Here is a 24,481-nt window from a genome sequence, read left to right on the forward strand (position 1 = left end):
ACCTTTTTTTGTGTGTGTGAATATAATTTTACATTCATAAACAGAAAAAGAAAAAAGAACAAGGTAAATAGTAGTAAAAATCGCCAAGAATGCAGCTCTTTACCATCTTTATGAATTTGCAATTATAAACTTTTTTGGAGGAACCATTAGGTTTTGGTTCTACTAAAAATAAAACCAAAATAAAATGTGTAGGTACAGTCGCTGAGGGTAGAGCCAAACATTACCAATATTCTTAATTATGCAAAGTGGCAGATTTACTTTGAGAAGTGAACGATTGGTACATTCCCAAACAATAATGCTAGCATTTACAGCATCTCCAACCCATCTCTACTTTTTAATATACCATACATGTTTATATATAAATGTTGGCAATTATCTCCAATCTACATAATATTTATAGAGAATCCAAGATAACTAATAAATGGTTACACTTATGCATATTAACTAAATTTTGACCCACAAGTACACCGCATAATAAGTTATTTGTTAACAAAATTAACTTTTGTTTGTTAATTTTATCTGCTTTGTTTAATTATATTTTTATTGTTAATTCTATAATTTAACCCATGGTATACTGTATAACAATTTATTTTTATATAATATTAATTTCTTCAACTTAATTAGATACGTCTATTACTCTAATATTGATATTGTTAACAAAATAATGAAATATATTTTTTTCCGTGTAGCATCGAATTTATACTATTTAAAATTTATATGAATATTAACCCAACTCCATCCTTCACATACCCCGTCTCGTGATATTTTAACTCGCGGTACATCGCATGATAAATTTCGTAATGTTTTATAAAGTTTCACTTTTATAATAATTAAACTTTATGTTTAATGTTTTGTAAAGTTTATATTTTTTTAAAAGTTGACATATTTATAATATTTAAACTTTATTTTAAATGTTTTGTATTTAAACTTTATCTTAAATCTTTTGTAAATTTATAATTTTTTAATATTCAAATATTTCTAATATTTAAATTTCTCATAAACTATAATATTTACAATATTTTTTAATTTTAAATATTTATAATAATTTGAAATTTCTAAAATTTTTATATTCTTTAAAATAAAAAGTACTCGAAAAAGCCGAATAAGTTTTTTAAAATTTGAATCCCTATTAAATCAAGCTTCTTATTTATCTGTTCTCGAAATCATTTTGGTCTTTCTTTTATATCATGACTTTAAATGTTTGCCCATATTTTTTAGGCGATGTGAGACATTATATAAATATTTTGTTTATTCATCGGTTGGATAATATATATCTGTCTAAAAAAGTTAAATTACTTCATATGCAGAAAAATCATAAATTTTATCAACTAAATATATTCTATAATAATTCAAAATAATTTAAATATAAAATCAAATAAAAGTGAAAATAGAATCACATATTTATGTTTTAATTAGATTGAGAGGTTTCCTTATCTTTTAAATATCATCTATAATTGATTTTAGAATTTTTGTAAGTATAGCATGATCTTACAAAAAGGTTGAAACTCCGAAGTTTTTTTTTCTCAAATGTATATATAGATTCATGTATGTGTGCGGACAGTGTAAAATTATTATGCATATTAATTCATGGTTGATCTGAAGGCAAGATTACATACGTAGATAATCTAATCAGCAACTTTTTGTTTGAATGGTTAATGTTATAAATTTACATCTACTATTTTTCTCTTAATAATTTATATTTGTTCATAATTAATAGACTTGAAGTGAAGTGATCTTAGTGCAGTGGCAGGAGGTAAGTCCATTTGTAGAAGGCACCATCACCTTCGGGATTGAGTCATGGCTCCTACAAATGTAGGAATTTGGCTAATGGACCAATCAACTGTGGCCTAATGGTTGAAAAAAGAAAAATTAATAGACTTTTTTTTTTTTTTTTTGATAAAGAGAAAAATTAATAGACTTGAATTAAGTTTATGAGATTACGATGATATTTCTTTTCAAAAATACAATTTTCTTAAAACAGTAATTTGGGGATAATCAACCCAAACCAAATCGAGATAGGAAAAAAATGAAAACGAAAAAGAAATGACAAAAAAAATGAGAGAGTTGGATAATTGTTGATTTGATTAATGATCAGCAAACATCTTTGTTCGTTGGTCAAGAAGAATCTTGAAGTATTTACTTACAAAAAAGAAAAAACACAACTCTCAAAAAGGTTTTATTATATTTTATTTTATTAGATACAATCTTCAGGTGGCTTTAGTTTAACAACGAATAAGATAAAGGCCGAGAAGATCCCGTCCCGGAGCTGATGAGGAGGACCAAGGGCACTTGCAATTGTTTAAAAAAATTAGATTAGTATTATTTTTGCATAAATTTTTAATTATGCGGCTGTTAAAATTTTAGATACACATTTTGGTTGTATATAATATTAAAATATATTTGATTAGGGTCCCCAAAATGTGCAAGTTTAAAATTTATTGAAAAAAATAAATCCTAAACCTTAAATAATTTTTTTAAAATATAAATATATGAATATTTTTAGTTAGAAAAAAATTATATTTGTATTAACCATCATACGCTTATTTATATTTATATATTTTAATATATATAACAATTATTACAATAATTTAAAGGTAAATTATATCCCAAAAAAACTTTTGTCAAATATTTATCATTACGAATATTATTATTATCAAATTTGAAAAACATTTCACAACTTATTCATAAAATATTTTACAGGCAAAAAATTCATCAAAGAAACATCTCATTAGTAACCACGTACAATTTTATTCTATGTTTTACTATTAAAAATATGTCCATTACTCATCTCATTAGTAACCATGTACACCCAAAATTATTTTATTGTTAAAGTATGCTTTTTATCACCGCTTACAAAATATCTTATGAACAAATTAAACATATTTTATGTTGTTCCAAAGATATTTTGGATGAACAACTGGTGAAAATTATTTACTCGATTAAAATGATTTTATGACCAACCCAATAAAACTTGAGAAATTTAAAGAAAGTTAATATAACATCATGAAAACAAAAATTTAAAAATTATAATCATGATGGTATATATAAGTTTTAGATAATTCAGATATACAAAATAGAATCTTTACAGAACCCAAACATGACATATGTCATAATCACGTTAAACATCGACGACATATTTACTCCTCAGAAATATTGCATTGTACCAAAACTACTTAAAACTATTACCTCATATATTCTCGAATCATAAATTCTCAACTTATTTCTACCGAGAACAAAAGTTCTCATATATTTCTCCACATATCTGGGTTTAAACGGTTTACGAACCAGTTGCGATAGAAAACCACATAAATCTTGTTTAAAACCAATTTTTAAACGGTTTACCGTTCCAACTTCCCAAATTTGAAAATCGCTTGTCAATTACTCGATCAAACAGCTCTGAAATCAGTATGAGAATCACCAACATTATTCAGAAGAGAAAACTTTAGATTTTGACCAGCAACATCAACCACCGACTAATTTTTCAAACTAATAATCTCACTAACTGTAGAATCACTTTTGGAACCTCCATCAATGTCACCATCCTCGATTAAATTAGCAGGCTTTATATACTTTTATTCTATTTTATTACATCTTATAGTTTTCATAGAAGAACCTGCACAAATGATCAGCAAAATTATATAGAAAACAAAAATCAAAAGTCAAAATTTTTGATATAAATATGTAAATTTATGTAAATATAACGTTATTTTTTTAATTAGCTATCCTATTACGTTTCAAAAATAATAATTCTTTTGACATAATTTATATTATTCTTTTTAAAACTTTTATTCACTATGTATTGATTAGTAATAATATACATGCTTAATAATTTTTTTGTTGTTTATACATCTCAAAATCTAACTGAGAAAACACGTATAATATAATTAGCGTACAAAGAAAAATAGATTAGTTTTTTTAATTTTCTTTTTTGATTTAGGAATTTTTCTTTTAGATATAGACTTGTAAATTTTATGTAGATTTAATGTTATTTTCTGATTAGCTGTTTTGAAAAATAATAACTTTTTGACACGTGTTAACATCTCATCATTATACTTGACATGTATCATGATCCTGTTAATAACTAACTTTGAAAATCCAATTTTATATTATAAGATACCATTATCATATGAATTGAAGAGAAGTTGATATAATATATACCCAGAATCTAATGATTACTTGCCATTGACCCAGAATATGGATGTAAGTAAGACTGGAAAAAAAAACAGAGGTCAATGAAAGGCTGAATTGTTTGTGGCTGAAGACCAAACCTATGGTTTTTCCTTCGATAAAAATCTACGGGGCTCAGTGTTATAGTTGGTTTGGTTCGGATGGGTTTTTGCTTTTCATTTATTTTTGAACAAAGATGAAGAAAAACCAATATGATGGTTATAGACACATGGTGGTTGTATCGGTGACCTGTGACACTTCCTCAAAGCAAATTTAGAATGGTAGTCTACTTTATTATTATCGTACAAATACAATATAAAAACTGAATTTTGTTTATATTTTCTTTGTTAACAAGCCCATATTTTATTAATAAAACAAAATTTTATCATTTTTGTTAGTTTGAATTTTTTTTATCAAATGCTTTAACTAACAAAAAATAGTTTTTTAAAAAATAATATTTTTAAAATAATTTAATATTATTACCCACTGATGAGAACCACAAAACTTAAGGATATAAGTTTTCTCATAAACAACATGTTCTAAAACACGACCGAGTAAAATCCAAAAAATAAACGGTGTTGTGGATGTCAACTTACTGAAAAGTTTCAATTTTAATATATATGAATTTGTCTTTACGGAAGGATATTTTCTTTATATCAAATTCGTGGTCATTAGTAATTGCGTATACAACATTCTAATCTTAACAAGGGATTAATAATTCGTATTCATAATTTATAATTGCTTGAGATTGCCAGGGGGAGTCCAAAATAAACACAATTATCTAAATTGTACGGGAGGATATAAACTTCGTTGATGACTTTACGACCGGATATAAATAATGTTGATGATTTAATAGCTGGGTATAATAAGATATCTGACAGTAGGTGAAGAAGCGTCAACAAGTGGAAGCTTCCAGTTGCATGCATGAAAAGTTATATGAAGGGTCAGCTCGAGTCATTGTTATAAGTGTGGAAGGATCAGAGAAATAAATGTGGAAGAAGTTTCGACAAGTGGAAGCTTCAAGGTTGCGTGCATGCAACAAATATAATACCTATCATATAACTTTTTCAGTTTTTCTCTATATAACCTATCATATAACCTATCAGGTTCCAGCCTCAGCCTTCCCAAGCAGATCAATCAGGCAAGCATATATTGAGAACACCGAGAAGTCATAATGTAGTTTGGTTGACCCTTCCAGCCTCAGCCTTCCCAAGCAGATTAATCAGGTAAGCATATTATATATATTGTTTCCTAGATAAAACATAAAGAGAACACCGGGAAGTCATAATGTAGTTTGGTTTTGTCGACCCAGTTGAATTCGTAGCCTCAAAAAACTTCATTGCCTCCTGGCTATAACAATTAGAACGTATTGTTAAGTTTTATTATAAAGTTACGGTTGTTATTTGGTATCATAATCGAAATTAATATCTATAACTATTTTTAAATATAGTCAACAAAAATTTTTTTTATCTATAATCAACAACAACAAATTTTGTTTTATCTATGAAAAAAAGAGAGTAAAATTCAAGTTATTATTCTATCAAATATGTCAAGAGTGTACGGATAATTTACAAACTCATACCCTTAAAACAGCCAATTCATTATCACGAATCCGCTTAAAACGAGGTTTCCGCAAAGAATTCTAATTCTCAATTTCTTAGGATTTTAAAAAAATACTTTAATTCTTTCCTAATTTCATATCCGTAATTAGTTTTTGGTACATTTAAAATTTCCGCTGAAACTTATCTACAACACACACTCGAGAATACAATTTAAACTCCACGATCTTTAACCGTCTACCACGGTTTGATACATGCATAACATATTATAACCCCTACATGTGAAACCAGAGTAGTTCTTATGTATAACATATACTCATTTAATTATTGTTTAGTAATTTTTTTCCTACAAAAATTGATAGAAACTTTAGTCAAAGTTATTTTATTAGTTCACATAATTAGAAAAGACTATGAAGATGACACTAGAAACTTCCGTATCAACAGAAGAGAGGCTGTCACATGCATATACAATTTTCCATGATTTTTACCCATATATATTCTAGTTTTTTTTTTCATTTTGAATTTAAAATTTAATAGGTTTAATTAATATAACCATTATTTTTTAGATTTATTTTCATATTTTTATCTTTTGGTGTAATAATTAATTTTAATGATAAATTAACTTTGACTAAAATTAACTTAGTTGATTAACATCCAGTCTAAAATTAACGTTTGATTTTACATCAGTTTTTGGCTTTAGATTCTGTAAAACCCATTTTTAAGCCATTCATGATTATGAAAAAAATAGATTTCCTAAAATTTAGAAAAACCAGATTTTAGAAGATTTTAGCATTTTGTTCATAAAATCTAAAAACCACATTTTGTGGGTTTCCAGCGTAACTCTTTTTTTTTTTTTTTTTTAATTTCCTTAAATTCTAAAACAAAAGAAAAGATTTTTTTTGTGCAACGTATGTTTTTTTCCTGCATCATTGTATTTTTTTATTTTTTAAAAAACATATAATCATTATTTTATTATTTTAAAAATAATTATTATACATAAAAACCAAAAACTAATCAAGTCATAAACTAAAATCTACACTAAAAATAAAAAAACTAAAAAAAATCAAAAACCAAAATCCAAAAGCTAAAAACCAAAATCTAAAAACAAAAATCTAAAAACCAGCAGCCATTCATGGCCTTTGTATCTGGTTTTAGTTAAATTTCATATTAATGCACATATAAATTCATTGAATTTTAATGCTTATTTACAAATGTAATCTATTTCTGAGAAGGATGCTTTTTTTTTTGTGTGTGTGTTTTTCCTCATATAATTTAACTTTTTAATTTTTCTTTATAACAGTTATTTCTATTAGAATATTTATTTTAAGGTCTATATATACAATTTTATTGTGATATAAAAAAAATTTATATCATAAACCTTGTCCGTAAAAATTTATATCATAAACCTTGTCCGTAAAAAATTTATATCATAAACCTTGTCCGTAAAAAATTTATATCATAAACCTTGTCCGTAAAAAAAGTATAATGCAACCGGAGAAACTTCCGCAAGACCTAGATGAAGAGATACTCTCTCTCATTCCCCCAAAACCTATCGGTCGATTCAAATCCGTTTGCAAACGATGGAACGCTCTTTTGAGCTAGCGACAAGAAGTTCATTAAGAAAAGAAACATTTGGCTCGTGCCCGTCCACACTTTGTCTTGCTTTCTGAATCCAAGTTTTGTTCGGTCGAAGTTAATCTTGACGGTCCGTCTATAAAAGTGCATAACATACCCTCCGATATTCCCGGTTTCGAACATCAAAACTCCCTTAACAACCTAAGTATTTTATCCAAAGCTTTGATTTTTCGATTGAGAGTCTCAAACCTTATTGTACCTTACCTGGTAAAAATTATATACGCGATACTGTAATTCTTGCGGTTGTTAAGGGAGATCGGTTTTGGATTTTAGAGCAAGACTGTGAGACAAGGAATATGGAGATTTGGGTGACAAAAAAAAAAATTAAAAATGGGGATGGGAGGGTGTGGAGTGGATGAAGTTCATGAATGTGTCAGTTCCTACATGGTGGAGTTTAATAGTGTATGGTTATAAACCAAGTTATTACATCGACGAGAAAAGTCACAGTCTTGTGTTGTGTAGCCTTAATGAGAAGCTTAACACTTGCATCTATATTGCAAAGGGAGATAAGTTCCATGAAATTGAAATAAAGGACTTGGTTAAATATGAAACTCGTCATCATACATCATATATTCCAAGTTTGGTCCCAGTTCCTAACGATGATGCTAACCAACATGTCGGGTCATACTTTGCATTCCCCAAGGGAACAGAAGCCAACGATGGAGCTGGAGGAAACGAGTGGGACGATGGCTTCTTAATTCGACAGTGTGAAGAAAACAAGTGTAGGAAGAAGTCATTTGGGCGTAGTATTCGTCAGATGTGAGTACTCGAACAACAAAGTTGTTGTAGCCGGAGCTGCTCATGGAGATGATGCTACCTACACTCAAGACTACGATGTTAGCATTTTTTTTTTTTTTTTGTTATTATTATTTTTTAACTTGAAATTTGGACCATATATATAGTCTCTCTTTGGCACTAGACCGACGTAAGCAAAGACACAATGAAACCAACTCGATCCAATTGCTAATCACTAGACTACTATAATATTCTTTATTATTTCAACTCACAGACTAGATTTTATTATACGGCTTCTTTTGTATAGCTTCTGATCGATGACGAAAACTACATTAGAGCCGTCGAGGGGACCTACACCGAGAGCCACATTACCTCCCTCAAGTTCTGTTTGCGCAAGTTAGATACATCGCGCCAGTATGGAAGTCGAAATGGAACACTTTTCGTTCTCGGAGGAGGAGAAAGCTCGAAGATCATCGGGTTTTACGGGAAAAACTCTGATGTCCATGACCTCACCACTCTCGGTGTCCACCTTTCGGTTTTCACATCTCCACCTCCGTCAAAATTTTACCAATGAAGGTAAGAAAATTTTAAATAATGCACACAAATTAATTAAGAACCTTTTTTTCTTTCTTATCAGTGTCTATTATAATTTATATTTTATAATAATTATTTGGGCGTTTTACAAAGGTAGTATCATGTGTAGTGTATTTCTGGAGTTAATATATATATATATATATATATATATATGTGTGTATATTTAGTTTCTATTTGATCAAATGTAGTCAGGATATGTTCATGAATGATGAATTCGTAAAATAACACACGTTTTCATGTAGTTTATTTTCTTCGGTTTGTGTTTATTCTTTCTTAGAAATTTTATGCCAGATTATATAGTGCGACAAAAGAGGTTACGTGTATATAAAGGCAGCGGTGTTTTAGAGTATGCATAAGAGGATGATGTATATACATGAGATGGTTTCGAGCTCATCTTATAAGAATGTATCTGTTTATCACTTTTGTTACTGTAGCTTTGAGCCTTTGTGCTTTTCAAGTCAGTAGATGCCTTGTCAGTCTGAATGTACGTATATAATACCAAATGAAGGAAAGACAAAATTAATATTAATGCTATTGTTAAAGAAAAACTCGATCAATTAATGGACAATTGTTAATTATTCATCCATGAATATATGGTTATTGTCTATTCATCCTTGTAATATATATCTACTGTACGTATAGAGGTAAGAGCATTGCTACGATATGATCCGTAAACGTAACCCGGAAATAATCTCTCGTCAAAGTCTTCAATTTACTACTAAAATTCACTATATATCATTTATGTGATATTATAGATCTCTTTAGTGAATTTTATTTGATATTATAAACTCAAGCCAGTGGTCTTGAATGTAGGTTGGCTTTAGTAGTGAATTTTCTTATTTATTCTTTACAGTTGTAATCTAAGTGACTTTTTTTTTTTGTCAACCATTGGGCTACAATTGGCTGGTCCATTAGCCAAATTCCTACATTCGTAGGAGCCGGGACTCGATCCCAGATGTGATGGTGCTTTCTACAAATGGACTTACCTCTTGCCACTGCACTAAGGTTACTTCACTAATCTAAGTGACTTATGAGCAAGGTTTACATGTTTCATAACTAATTAATTAGATTAATAAAATCGCATTATTAATCAAAGTAATTTAATGGGATTTGATATTGTCACTAAAGTAAAGTTTGGTAGAAAAAAACAAAATTCTTGAGATAATTATCTAGAAAAAAGGTTACAGGAAGAAGAAAGAGGCTATGAACATGTAATTAGTTTGTGATTAGTTTGTGAGTATGTGTAAAGTGTAATGGGATCTGATATTGCGTGTAATCAGTGTCGTGCTTAGGTTCATATAGGCTTAGAGCGAATAAAAAAAATGTTATTTGTTATTAAGAAATGTTAAAAATGATATGTATACTAGATGATTACTTCATACGATAGGTAGATGATATGTATTTTTAATTGTGTATATATTTATATTATTTTGTGACTATGATAATCTATATATATAAAGTTAACTTTGCTCACTCCTCCTTCCTCCACATCAACATCCACCTATTCAATTCTTTTTTTTATAAAAAATACTATTTTTAATATTCATTCATTGTATATTTATTACTTATAATTAATAACAGTAAAAAATAAATTAAAACGAATTAAATATAATTAATTAAATTTTAAAATAGTATAAACAATAATATTATTTTTTAATAAATAATAAAAATAATAACTATCTAAAAATAAAGTAGGTAAAATAAACGAAAATTTTAAATAGTAAAAATAATACTATAAATTTGTTTTAATAATAATGTTATTATTAAAATTATAACCAAAAAATGATTATATTCCAAAATTTAGAATGGGTTAGTGAGTTTTAGAATGTAAGTAAAATTTTAATGGATGGTGGAGTAAAAAAATAAGTTATGTAATTGTATTTATAAAAATCTAAACACGAAAATAAAATTGAAATGAAACATTAGTTTCTAAGAAACTTATATCATAAAGATTGATTATTAAATTTTACTTATAAGAAAGAAAATATTAATTACTTAACTTAACTTAACTTAACTTAAAAGTTTTGATCTAAAACAAAGACACTGTAAGGGGCATATTTGTTTTTGGGAAAACTATGAAAAAGAATTTTGAAAAAATAATCTATCTAAAAAACAAAATCAATGGTCATGAAATATAAAAAAAATTATATTGAAGCCGTTACAAAAAGTGGCATGTGATTTATGTAGCATATCTTATAAAGTATACTAGGGATGAGAACCCGCGCGTTGCGCGGGCTTGCATGCTAATCAGTTTTAATTTTATTTTTATGTCGACTCAGAGGTATATTTCATTAATTAAAAATCTACATATATACTATTCTATAAAATTATTATAATTAACATTTTATTTTTTGAATCTAGTGTTTTTGCACTCTTATCACATGAGCTTAGTTGGCACTGATTGTGAAACCCCCGCTTGAAATTATAAATTAGGGGTTAAAAAATATATTTGAAATTAAATGTTCCCATGAAAGTGATATTTACATTAATTTTTTTTCTTTTTACTATATAATTATATATGATAGTTTTTTGTCTGATTTAGCATTTGGTTTAAATGTGCCATCTGTTAGGCAATTATCGAAAATTTATTTCTTTCCATTTGATGAGCCTATTTGTTTTTTTAGTATTTGATATTTTTGCTTATTATGTTTTTTTTTTTGGTTTAGTTCTGTAATTATTTACTTGTTCTTCCTTTTTTTTCTCTCTGTGAACGCATTGGCTTTGCTCTGTTTCTCTATTTTTTTGTTCTTTTTTCATCCATTAATCCTCTGTTTCCAGCTTCAGCTTTCTCTTTTGTTGTACCAACTTGGATTGCAATTTATGATGTAGTGTGGATACTAAGTGAGTTTCCTATTTCCTGGCTGGGAGATGTTTTTTTTTTTTTTTTTGATTAAGTTTGTTTTTTTTTAATTTTTAATTGTTATATTGTTTGATGGTAATAGTTTCTCCCCCAATTTGATTTATAGGATGAAGAAGGGAAGTAAAGATTTGGGTTGTTTGTCAAATATTTTTGTTTTTAATGCCAAAATATACATACAACTTATTTGTGTGGTTGGATTACAAATCTTACTATACAATTACAATTTTGTTTTTCCTTTATATCTTCTAAACACAGTCAATTTAAGTAACAAACTAACAATGACGGTTAAAGACCATTATTTTTAATTTGTGAAATTGACTAAAAAGTCAATCACGTGAGAGAGAGAACTAAACTTTACCCTCTTCTTTATTTGGAAGCAACACCACATTCTTCTCGCCCGATACTCGCCGGCTCCGATTTGCTTCTTGTAAACACCGGCCGCTGTAGAAACGTTAGTTCTACTTCATCTCAATAACCAGATGAAACAATTATATGGATCATATGAGAACCGACTGGAAGACAGACATGAATAAATGAAACTCTATAAACATAAATGAAACTCATTGTGTATCAAAATGCTTCTATATATAGAATAAGAACTCAAAAAAGAACTCAATGTTCGAAAGAACTTCTATCTTCCTAGGTTTAGACAAAACAAACAGCAAATGTTAAGACTAAGCAGACATGACAAAACTCAATGTGTCGAGAAGAGCTTCTATCAAGCACTTGATCCCAAACTTGATGAGCTCTACATGAAAGCTTATCCATATATATATTTGGCAATTTATAACTCTTTCGGCTCAGACTCTCACAATTTGGCTTAAAACCATTAAATAGATGGGTCCTAAGTGTCATGAAACAGCCTCCTAATCTGATCCAGGCTGGCCGGTATCAATGTCACCGGACATCGCTTGTACTGTGTGATTACCACAAAAAACGGATATAAGCTTATACCGAGGTTGGGTTTTGGGAATATAGAGAAATGATTCGGAGAACTTACCTTTGTAACATACTTAAATACACATGAGTAGCAGAAAACAAATCCAGAGACCGTGACAACTGATGGATTTGCACGTTTTTGCAAGCACAACGCGCAGAGGGATCTGTTGGGAGGTAGAGGGATTCCTTCTTGGCCATCTGTTAGAAAAATAACCAAAAAGTACTTAGTTGATTGAGTGAAAGAAGTCTACATTAGTTTCAGTAATGCCTACGAACTGACTGATTACCGTTGGGGCTGGAGGAGGTGGAGGGTACACTGTTGGAGCTGATAATCTCTCTTCAGCTGATTGATACCACCATTCCATCATCTAAAAAAAACAAAACACACGAATATGAATGAAAAGGTTCAACTATTTTATAGATGCGATGAAAAATATACCGAGAGACAAAGACACCAAAAATATAGCAATTAGCTTTATGGCTTAACGCTGTGGCTGTAGCATACAAAATCCAACTTATGTAATCTATGCTTAGGACTATTTCCAAAGGATTCTTCTTCAGAATGTGCTGGAAGCTTTCAGACAGTATAATAAGAGAAGAACCATATACTGAAAATATTTGTGGATACTTACTTTAAAGATAAAAACTGCTGCAATCAGACCGGTTTGGGCGTAGTCAAGCACTGCATATGAGCAGCTAAGAAGTGACCCTTGCACTGTCTAATTCAATATTCAAAACAATACTATCAGACCTTGGATCACTAAAGTGAGCAGTATTAAGAATCAGCCTATCTCATTCACTAAGTTACAGGAAGTTTAAGAAAACAAAAATCATACTTTTAACCAAGGAGGACCACGAAGCCTCTCACGCTCACGAAGCCTCTAAAAGGAGGGTAATGAAGGCATATCGATTATGGAACTTAGCTTCAACAAATCGAATTAAGCTTAGAAACAGTAAACATTGAGACGGTTTGAACAAAACCGTTCAACAATTCGACTTAATATTGGAAACAGTTAACATTGAAAGGGTTTAAACTAAACGGACCTGGAAGATCAGAATTGGTATTGGCTAGAGAAACCAACTCCTCATGAGTACGGAACCTGAAAAACTCTTTTGGGAAAATACCAAAAGACTCGTCAAGCTTTTCGAAAACAGTAGTGGATATGAGACGGATTGAGAAAGCAGAATCAGTGAGCTTGAAACGTGAGTTGCTTCTGGTGACTTCAAAGTCTGACATGATATATACATGCCCATCACACAGCGAGTTCTCAAATTTGGAAAGGAGGCTAACATTGATCGACCCTTGAATGACACAACTCTAGAGAAAAAACAGAGAAATTAGATAACGCTATCGTAATCAAATGAGAGGTAAATCAAGTAGAGATTGAAGAAACCTTTTCGTCAATGAGAAGGAAGTCAATTCCCATTAGTTGCCCTCCTTTTTTGACGTTTCGGGCCGGCCAGTGACGAAGCATCCTCCCTACAATCTGTTGGTGTAGGCTACCGGCCTTGAGAGTTGCGAATGACCCAACACTGGAATCCATAATAGATAATAGAATTTTCAGATAGTGAAGAAATTGTAAGATGAATGAAATTGGAGAAGAGGGCATTATATAGGATTTGAAGTAACCCAAATTGAATGGTAAGTAGTGGGACTACTATTGAAAGAGAAAACATTGAAGGACTGATTAGGGGGTTTCAAACGTAAACGAAACAATAGCTTTAGAACGGAGGAAATATGAAAAGGCGTGGCGCTTGAGGTCCAACAGCGGCGGCCGGTGGAGAAGACAATCGTGCAGAAAGGGTTAGATTTGTAGATAAACGGATCATTAGATTAGGGGCCCTGAGATTTTAATTAAACAGGGCTTCGGAAAACAGAAGAAGGATATAGTGAAGAAATTGGACTATCAAGGAGACTATAGGATACGTAAATGGGCTTAATTAATTCGTTAAGGCCTTATTTAAACAATTGGGATGCTGACGTGGCTGCACCATGAAAGAGGAAAGTATACTTTATATATATAGATAGATTATCAACTGGAGCTACAATTTTATAACATGATATAAAACATATATAACAAATATATATGTATGTATATATCAAATGCATTTAACCCAAAACATTGGCAAAAACAACATATTTAACGTACACTATGTTTACTTTAGAAGACGAAGCTGGGATTGCATCATAAAATTAACATCTGTAAATAATATATGAGAATTTAGAAAAATATGTAACTTGGATTAGCGAATAGATATTCATTATGGGGTTTAAACGTTACGTTAGAACTTTTAAAATTATGTTTTCATGAGATATGAATATGGAATGAACTCTTTTAAAGACAAAAGGTCAGAAGATTGTCGACAATATTATTGCAACACTAGACAATTTTTGTTATATATAGATTAGTAAAATAAGTACGGTATTTATATAGATTTGTCTTTTAATCTTCAAATTATATTTAACAAATATATATTAGTTTCAAAAATATATATGTTGTATATCACTAAGTAAAGTAACTTTATTATTTATATAGATTTATACTCAAAAGTTGGAATTATTATATTTGAACTCAACAATTTCTATTGATAAGAAATAGTTTAAATTAAAATCCCGCGCGTGCGCGGGTACAAATTCTAGTTGTAAATATATAGTAGACTAACTATTTTCTAATAAAGTTCTAAAAACTGGTTATCTTGCCAAATAACCTAAAGTTAAACACGAGAATATATACATATTCTCTCACCTGCGTATATTAAGAAACCCTAAGTTATAGTGCCCTTACGTTGAAAAACTTTAGACTAAGGAAATAACTTTTATACCTACCGGGATTACCTCTTGCTTCTTCTGTAAATTACAGTTTTGAATGATATATAAGGTGTCAAATTTCAAGTTGGGAAATGGGAATCTTCTATTACGAAAATAGAGAAAAACAAAACTTATCAAGTTATTAGTATTTTATCAAACAAGTCAAGAGTACTAAGTTAAATTTTAAATAAATTGAGTAACTATGGGTTGGATATCATATATATTATAACATCCCAATATATTATCCGTACAAAACAATTTATCTATATATACTTACACAAGAAAACCCTCTACATCACTCAAATTTTTTATCAAGTCACTGAAAACAACAATACCACAAAAGCATTGTTGTTTTTGACGACACTCCTCTAGACGCCAAGAGCATCAAGGCTGTGTCCGTTGGGGCCGACGAAAGACGACGAATAACTTTCATAAAGGTTACGTACGAGATGAAAAATGGTGGGGAAGATCAAATTATCCCGCACGGCGTGGAGCCCAAAAGTACCGTGGAGGTTTTGTTTCTGTGCTCTTTACCCTCTCTTTCTCTTTTTGGTTCATATGTTATAAATCTCTCTGATGATCATTCTGCTCTCTAGTTGTTGTCGCATCAAATTAATAATTTGCCCAGTATATATTATTTTCGTACTAATTAATTGGGTTTCATCTGCACAATGAGTTCTTTTTATTTTGGTAAAAAAATTGTCAACAAAACCAGAACTTTTAAAATGAAAATAAAAAAAGAAAAAAAGCTACGATCGATCAAGGTATATATATAAGAGATTGTTGGCATTTTAGCACATTTTCCAAACTTAATTGGAAAAATAGTACATGTATTATTCATAATTGGATAAATAGTCAAAGTCCCACTTGTGAGATATAACGTGTGTGAGGTATGTGAGAGAGAAAGAAGAAAGAGATGGTGTGTGTGTGCGCGTGAGAGAGAAAAATTAAAAAAAATGAAATTTTTAATTTATTTTTTTAGATAAATAAAAATCTATGATTTTTTCTTTATAATTTGATATGCATTTTGTTTAATGATTTATTTGATAATTTTAAATATTTTTTTACAAATTTTGTATCCGTACACTTTATTAAATGTACAAATGTTTCTAAACATTATTAACTGTGTAGATGTAATTTTATTTAATTTTTAGATTTTCAGATGTCTCTACAAATGTCTGTACCACAATGGTTTTGTACAAATTGCATCTATACACTTAATATTGTGTATAGACATCTGTACACTTAATAAGGTGTAAATACATCTGTACGCTTAATAAGGTGTACGGATACAAAAGATTTATGTAATATATTTAAAATTATTAAAAAAAATTATATTAATAGTTATTAATGTAATTTTTTAAAAAAATTATATTAACAGTTATTTATCCAACATTTGTGTGTTCTGAAGTTTCGAACTTTTATATTAGGGGGACAATACTTGAACTTCTGGTTTGTGTAGAGATCGAGATTTGAATTCTGTGGAGTTGTGGTGCTATATGAAACTTCCTAGGAGGATACATATCATCTTTCCTTTAAATAATTATCACAATTTTTCTGTCTCACAAATGGGTCCTACATAAATCTCCTATCTCACACACACACACAAACACACTCTCACCTATTTTGCCAATTATAAATAGTGTTTGTACTAAAACACTAATTAAGTTTCCAAAATTTACTAAAATGCTAAGAAACCCTATATAATATCACCGTCTTCTCCTGTTGCATATAGAAGATAGATAAAGTTAAGAACTAAAAAAAAAGTCTGGATAAATCTATATAATAATAACAATCTGAATAAATATCAACAACAGTTGCAATTTTTCGTGGAACCTTTTCGTAAAATATATATATTTTGTTTGACAGAAAATTTCTACGGTTGCATATCTCTAAAAGTTGCGTATGTTAAATGTAGAGTTGTGTCTCTTACAAACAGTTGTGTCTATTCAAATGTTCACATCTTTATAAATTTATTATTTATATATAAGTGACTTCTCATCATTGTATTCAAATTTTCTTTATTTTATATTTTTGCCAGAAATTTTTTACAGTTGCGTTTCTCTAAAAAGTTACGTCTGTTGAATATAAAGTTGTATCTTTTACAAACAGTTGTGTCTATTCAAATGTTCACGTCTTTAGAAATCTATATATAAATAACTTCTCATCATTGTATTCAAATTTTTTTTTATATTTGTATTAGTTAAAAGAGAATTTGTTAGAAATGACGTACATTACTGTGAGAAATTTATTGCAGTTTGATATATTTTGTTAATCGTTGTAATATTTAATTATATTTAGTCTCTAGGTATACATCTTCATAAATTATTAATATTAGTATATTAAAAAAATATTTTAGCCGTTTAATTGAACCATTACAACATTGGTATATTTAATATTTAAGATCACATCACTTGGATAAACTCTTCATAAATTATTATTTCTTAGTTTTAAATAACTAAAATATATTTAAATGAATTGTTGCAACCTTTTAATTATACTACGACAAATTTTGTTTATTTGATGAACCATTAAAACATTTGATTTATCTTATGAACCGTTGCAATTTTTTGGTAAATTGAGTTGTGTCTACAATACTAAAAGATATTTAAAGAATTTTTTGTTTTCGTTTAAGTAATCTTAAGATACTCTCTTTAACCATCTATTCATCAAGGGTTATCATTCTATTGGTATGAATCCAAACTGAAATTTTTGTTTTTAGCTGTTAAAAAATATGGTTCAAGTTGGTTTTTCAGAAAATAAGAGCATATTGGCTCGTTTATGTTTTTTTTTTGTCACAAGTATATATTTGTCTAATCCATGCTTTTTGATTAGAAAACTAATTGCATTATAGAAAACAATAAGGATTTCTATATTTCTATTTTTTTTAAAAATATCTGATTATGAAATATCAAGGTAAAAATAAAAATAAAATATCACAGTTTGTTCTATTATATTTTCTACTGTTGGGAATATTCAGTTTATTGGGAGATGGAAAACCGTGATCAACAGAAAGACGGTTGAGATGATTGTCCAATAAACTATCTTGACGACGAAGACTTATCTACAACTTCATATAGGTTAAGGGGATTTGTATATTTAGTTCTAGTCATAATACACTCAAATTGAAATCTTAAAAACAAAAGATACTGAAAATGAAATATTTTAAAAGTTTGAAAAGGTTTTGGATTCTGACTGCCAAAAAAAAGAGGACTGTGTGAGAGTAATGAACCCGGCCGTCCTTGGCCGACCATCTTCCTTAGACGCGCACATTTTGATGCTACATCATACACCTAAATATATATATTTTTTTTTTGAATTTAATGTTAAGTATTATTATTATAAATTCTAACTATTATTAACCACAAGTTGTAATGGTTTATAAAATATAAAAAAATATGACTGTAAGATTAAGAAGAGATGACACGACTGTAGATTGCATTTATTCATTTTTCAGAAATTAAAAAATATTTTATAAAAAGTTACGACGAAAAGACACAAATAAAATGTTACATTGAAAACATGCAAACGAAAGGTTACTAATAAAAGTGAACGAAATAACACGTATGCAATGTAATCTCATGGCAGTTAATCGTCAAATTTAATTTGATGTGTGTGGCATTAATAATAATTTATTTAATCATATGTGAACGAAAAGTTACGACGAAAAGACACAAATAAAATGTTACATTGAAAAGATGCAAACGAAAGGTTACTAATAAAAATGAACAAAATAACACGACTGCAATGTAATCTCATGGCAGTTAATCGTACAAATTTGTTTAATTTGACAGTATTAATAATTATTTATTTAATCATATGTGAACGAAAAGTTATGACGAAAAGACACAGATAAAATGTTACATTGAAAAGATGCAAACGAAAGGTTACTAATAAAAGCGAACGAAATAACACGACTGCAATGTAATCTCATGGGAGTTAATCTTAAAAATTTGTTTAATTTGATGTGTGTAGCATTGATAATTATTTATTTGATCATATGTGAAGGTAAGATTAATTTTTTAAGAATATTTTTCGAATAAAATATAAATAATTTTTCAAAAATTTATATGTTATTTGAAAAGATCCAACCTATTTTTAAAAAAATAATAAATAGTAATAATATAAATATAATAATTAAACTATAACTAGTGGTCCCATACCCACTAGCCCCCTAACTACAATCACAATCAACAACGGAATAACAATACCAATATCCAATAAATATAAATAAACAATATTCAGAACATAACCAATATCCCATTACACTGGCTCAACGGTGTCGATCGACACTACCCCACAGTGTCGATCGATGCTCGCTTCACTAGTGTCGACCGACACCAAGTGGTGTCGATCAACACTCCCTTTGCAACTGCGATCCGCTCGAAGCCGAGAGTCGAATCTCGCTCCCAACCTCCACCAAATTGTCCAATACTCGAAACCCAAGCTTTATACATCCGTAGGAACCTGTAGCAACCAATCCCAACAAGAAAAACACACAAGCAAAGCAACACACAAGCAAGAACAAGGAATCAAAGGCTTAGATTAGCCATGGTCATGCACTCACCTCTTTGCAGGAAGATTCAGACCAAAAGCAATGAATCCAACCCTCCTAGAAAGCCTCTAGATCCTTCCCAGCTCCAAATCTCTCAAGAACAGCCAAGGAATCTCCCAATCTCACTCACAATCTCAAGAACACTTGTTTTCTCTCTTTTTCCTCTCACAAATGATAAACGGCGACAAAACAAAAGCCAAAACCCTTCCTTTCGTCGATTTCCACTTAAGTATCTTGGTTCAATGGTTTTTCCTTAAACCAAACCGACCAAAATCGACAATTCACTACACGGAAAAACGGCGTTTGGGACTATTTTTTGTGACTGAATTTTTAGTTGCAAACTTTTGTGACTAGTTTGTGACACTTTTGCGACGGACTAACGATGACAAATATTTGGGACGTAAAACAGACGCAAATTTACGACGCCTAAATGAAGTCGCTAACTGGTTGCTATTATGCGACTACTTTGGGACATTTTATCGAGAATAAATAGAGCGTCGCAAAATAATCGCAATTTATGACAAATTATAGACTGAAGATTAAGTCAGTAAAGTTAGTCGCAAAGCTATCTTAAAATCACGACGTATTTGCCACTTCCAGTTTGTTGTAACTTTTATAGTCATAAATCAGTCGGTCAGTGATGTCGGTAAAAAACGTGGTAAATGTGGAAGTGTGCGTTTGTACTGAACTTTTGTGACCTTTTTTGAGTCTCTATTATGTGGTAAACGAGTGACAAATGCGTCGTAATGTGCGACGCTTTTATTCGTAGTTGCATAAGAGTCGCAAAGCAATCGGTTAGTGATGTCGGCAAAAAACGTGATAAATGTTTAAGTTTGCGTTTGTACTGAACTTTTTCGAGCTTTAATCTGTCTCAATTATGTGGTAAAAGAGTGACAAAGGAGTCGTAATTTGCGACGGTTTTAGTTGTAGTCGCAAAGTAGTTGCAAATTTTATACTATATATAACACATCGCTCTCACCATTCTATTCATATCACTCTCATTCATTTGTAAGAAGAGAGACGGAAGAAAAAAAAAAGTAGTGAAAAAGAAGATTTTTTTCTTTTAGAAGAGTAGAAAAAGAAGATTTGTTTTTTTAGAAGAAAAGAAAAAAAAAAGCTATGTGGAATTCATCTCGAGAGCGGATGTATAATCAGATTGATGGAAGAACAAATAATATCTCTAAAGAATTTTTGGCGGGGGTTGAGCAGTTCATGAATTTCACAAACAGCCAGCCTATGGCACAAAACAGTGGAGGTAGGTTTTACTGTCCTTGCGTAAAATGTCAGAATGATGTTATTTTGCATGGTACGACAATATCTAATTATTTGCATAGTAAAGGATTTATGCCAAATTATTATGTATGGTCTGAACATGGTGAAGATTATGACGTACTAGGGGTAGAAACTAGTAGTCATTATCCTAATACAAATTATACTAGTACTAGTAGTCAGCATGGTAGTCAACCTGGTAGGCAGCCAATAGGATTTGAGGGAAATGTATATGCTGAGATGGTGAATGATGCATTTCATGGTATCACGCCTTTTAATGAGTATCATGAATATGAAAGTGGATATGATCATATCCATGAAGAACCCACTCAAGAGGCGAAACGGTTCTACGACATGTTGGATGCTGCAAATACTCCACTTTATGATGGATGTCATGAAGGTCATTCACAACTATCATTGGCGTCTAGGTTCATGAACATCAAGGTAGACAATAATTTGTCTGAGGCATGCATGGACGATTGGGCTGAATTGTTTACGGAGGTTTTACCAGAGGGTAATCAAGCTACTGGTTCATACTACGAGACAGAGACTTTAGTGCGAAAGATAGGATTGCCATACCATACAATTGATGTATGTATAGAGAATTGTATGCTCTTTTGGAAAGAAGATGGGAATTTGGAGCATTGCAAGTTCTGTGGGAAGCCAAGGTACAAAATTAGTGGGGGTAGAACTAGAATACCCTTCAGTCGTATGTGGTATCTACCTATTGCTGATAGATTGAAGAGGATGTACCAATCAGAGAAGACCGCATCATCAATGAGATGGCATGCTGAGCATGATTCAGAAGATGGAGTAATGTGTCATCCATCTGATGCGCCAGAATGGAAGAATTTCCAACATTTACATCCCACATTTGCGCAAGAGCCACGAAACGTTTACCTTGGGTTATGTACAGATGGTTTTAATCCATTTGGGGTCTCCAAAAATCATTCTTTGTGGTCTATGATCTTAACTCCATACAACCTACCTCCGGATATGTGCATGAACAGCGAGTATTTATTTCTTACGATTCTGAACTCCGGACCAAACCACCCACGAGCCAGCCTTGATGTTTTCCTCCAACCATTAATCGATGAGTTAAAGGAGTTATGGTATAATGGGGTTGAGGCTTATGATATCTCACTAAATCAAAATTTCAACATGAAAGTTGTTCTTATGTGGACAATAAGCGATTTTCCAGCATACGGTATGTTGTCGGGATGGACGACACATGAAAGATTAGCATGTCCAATTTGTATGGATGACATTGGTGCTTTTCAATTACCAGCTGGGAGGAAAACATGTTGGTTTGACTGTCATAGGAGATTTCTTCCTAAAAGTCATCCGATGCGGAAGAATAAAAAGGACTTTCTGAAGGGAAAATATTCATTGAATGACGAGCCACCAGCATCTCTGAGTAGTCAAGCTATCTATGAGCGTATAAGGAAAGCCAAAGCACCTAAAACATCTGTTTGCGGTGGGAATGGTCACGAAAAGAAAGTTAAAGACTACGGAAGATGGCATAATTGGCATAAAGAAAGCATATTATGGCAGTTACCGTACTGGGTCGATCTGAATGTAAGGCACAACCTGGATTTGATGCACGTTGAGAAAAATGTCTTTGATAACTTGATGTACACCACTATGAATGTAAAAGATAGATCGAAAGACAACGTGTAGTCAAGATTGGATATTGCAAGATTTTGTTCCCGGCAATATTTACATCTAGATGCTCAAGGGAGAGCCCCATTCCCTATTTGGAGATTGAAAACCAAAGGGAAAGAGGCTTTATTAAAATGGGTAAAAGAAGATGTTAGATTCCCAGACGGCTATGTCGCAGATTTAGCTACATGTGCTGATATGAAAAATGGAAAGTTTTCGGGAATGAAGAGTCATGACTGCCATGTGTTTATGGAACGATTGCTTCCGTTCATATTTGCAGAGCTTTTACCGCGTAATGTCCACCTGGCGATTTCAGGTATATAAATTAAACATGTAATTTGGTTTAGTTGTTGATATTATATTTATATATAACAACATAACATGTTATAACTTTGTAGGGATTAGAGCATTTTTCCGCGACCTATGTAGTAGAACATTGGAGCAATCCCGCCTCGAAATTCTAAAGGATAATATTGTCATGATCTTGTGTAATTTGGAGAAAATCTTCCCTCTTTCATTCTTTGATGTAATGGAGCACCTCCCTATTCACCTACCTTATGAAGCACAACTTCGTGGTCCTATGCAATATAGGTGGATGTATCCTTTTGAAAGGTTTTTTAAACGTTTAAAAGGGAAAGCGAAGAACAAAAGATATCCAGCTGGCTCAATAGTTCAATCCTACTTGAATGATGAGATATCTTATTTCTCAGAACACTATTTCGCTTCACACATTTCTACAGCAAGGAGAAGAAGGTAAAACTCTAAATATGATTATTGAATTTTTCTATCAACTTCTAAAATTGTGAAAAAGTTTTACAAAATAAACTTTAACAGGTTAATTCGGCATGAAGAAGGTGAAGTTGAAACGACCTGACCCGTTTTTTTTTTAATAATAAATACAACATATAATTAAGCATCCCATACTACTTAATTAAACCACCCAAACCACAATTCCTCATTAAACCAATAACAACCAATATGCACAGCGGAAACATACCAATAATACAGAAACGATACATCATCAATACAATAACATTCCTATCCAATCTATCCAGCAACCTAACATAACTCTAACCAAGGTTCGAACATAAATAATATAACCAACATCACACAAACGAGACCCTAGATCATCCTCCTCCTCATCGCCATGATTCCATGCTACACATTACCTGCACCACAAACACAATGAGATGCGTGAGTATTACCAGAAATACCCAATGAGACGATCTTCCCATCTACGAGCTATACACACAAGCAAATCAAGAGTACAACCACAAATAAAACATAACAAACCAGCCATTGAATAGAACATCCAATAACACATTCATCACACCTACACAACTTCACACAAAACAAGTTATACAACCCAATCGCTTAGATTAGCTCATGGTCACACACTCACCTTATCAAACTGATTATAACAACGAATACAACCCGTTGAGACTCTCCTAACGTCTGAAACAGCCCAGCAATTCCCTACAACAAACCATACAACCAAAAATGACTTATAGTAAAAATGGACAGAAATATCAGAAAAGAACAGTCTCAAAGACGAAACCCTAAAATAAAAACCAACCGTTAACTATTAAATCCCTTCGGTGAACAGCTAGCCCTAGACGTCACGAAACTTCCCACAAAATCTCGTGTCGATCAAGAACCAGACGAGACCACGATCTCAGTTACAATCCCCGATGGTT

At 30.9% G+C, this 24,481-nt stretch overlaps 3 protein-coding genes and 1 pseudogene across 16 annotated transcripts; 2 read left to right on the top strand and 2 right to left on the bottom strand.

Annotated features, from left to right (window-relative positions):
• The first annotated feature begins 7,211 nt into the window (after positions 1–7,211).
• On the top strand, positions 7,212–8,781 carry LOC104710270 (jacalin-related lectin 38 pseudogene; annotated as a pseudogene). Its single transcript, XR_015566145.1, has 3 exons — positions 7,212–7,295; positions 7,508–8,197; positions 8,404–8,781. The product of XR_015566145.1 is annotated as a jacalin-related lectin 38 pseudogene (transcript).
• Positions 8,782–11,683: 2,902 nt separating this feature from the next.
• LOC104710271 (uncharacterized) lies at positions 11,684–14,381 on the bottom strand. 13 transcript variants are annotated; one of them, XM_087467833.1, is made up of 7 exons: positions 13,884–14,317; positions 13,534–13,807; positions 13,326–13,412; positions 13,122–13,208; positions 12,777–12,857; positions 12,551–12,687; positions 11,684–11,991 (listed from the first exon to the last, which is right to left on the bottom strand). In XM_087467833.1, the coding sequence occupies exons 5-7, from the start codon at positions 12,855–12,857 to the stop codon at positions 11,898–11,900; spliced, it is 312 nt and encodes a 103-aa protein (XP_087323959.1). In that variant the 5' UTR covers positions 13,122–13,208; positions 13,326–13,412; positions 13,534–13,807; positions 13,884–14,317; the 3' UTR covers positions 11,684–11,897. The 13 variants fall into 13 exon arrangements, with proteins under 13 accessions (XP_087323959.1, XP_087323954.1, XP_087323952.1 ...); XM_087467828.1 differs by having other exon boundaries at positions 13,326–13,370; positions 13,884–14,278; XM_087467826.1 differs by having other exon boundaries at positions 13,326–13,407; positions 13,884–14,278.
• On the bottom strand, positions 13,487–14,033 carry LOC147937648 (uncharacterized). The gene is made up of 2 exons (XM_087465201.1): positions 13,884–14,033; positions 13,487–13,807 (listed from the first exon to the last, which is right to left on the bottom strand). The coding sequence occupies exons 1-2, from the start codon at positions 14,031–14,033 to the stop codon at positions 13,487–13,489; spliced, it is 471 nt and encodes a 156-aa protein (XP_087321327.1).
• Positions 14,382–20,972: 6,591 nt separating the features above from the next.
• LOC104714937 (uncharacterized) lies at positions 20,973–22,802 on the top strand. Its single transcript, XM_010432402.2, has one exon. It carries the CDS (start codon positions 20,973–20,975, stop codon positions 22,800–22,802), a length of 1,830 nt encoding a protein of 609 aa, XP_010430704.2.
• Positions 22,803–24,481: the final 1,679 nt, after the last annotated feature.

The sequence above is a fragment of the Camelina sativa genome, chromosome 9 (genome assembly GCF_030686135.1).
Source record: "Camelina sativa cultivar CO46 ecotype springtype chromosome 9, ASM3068613v1".
Lineage (NCBI taxonomy): Eukaryota > Viridiplantae > Streptophyta > Magnoliopsida > Brassicales > Brassicaceae > Camelina > Camelina sativa.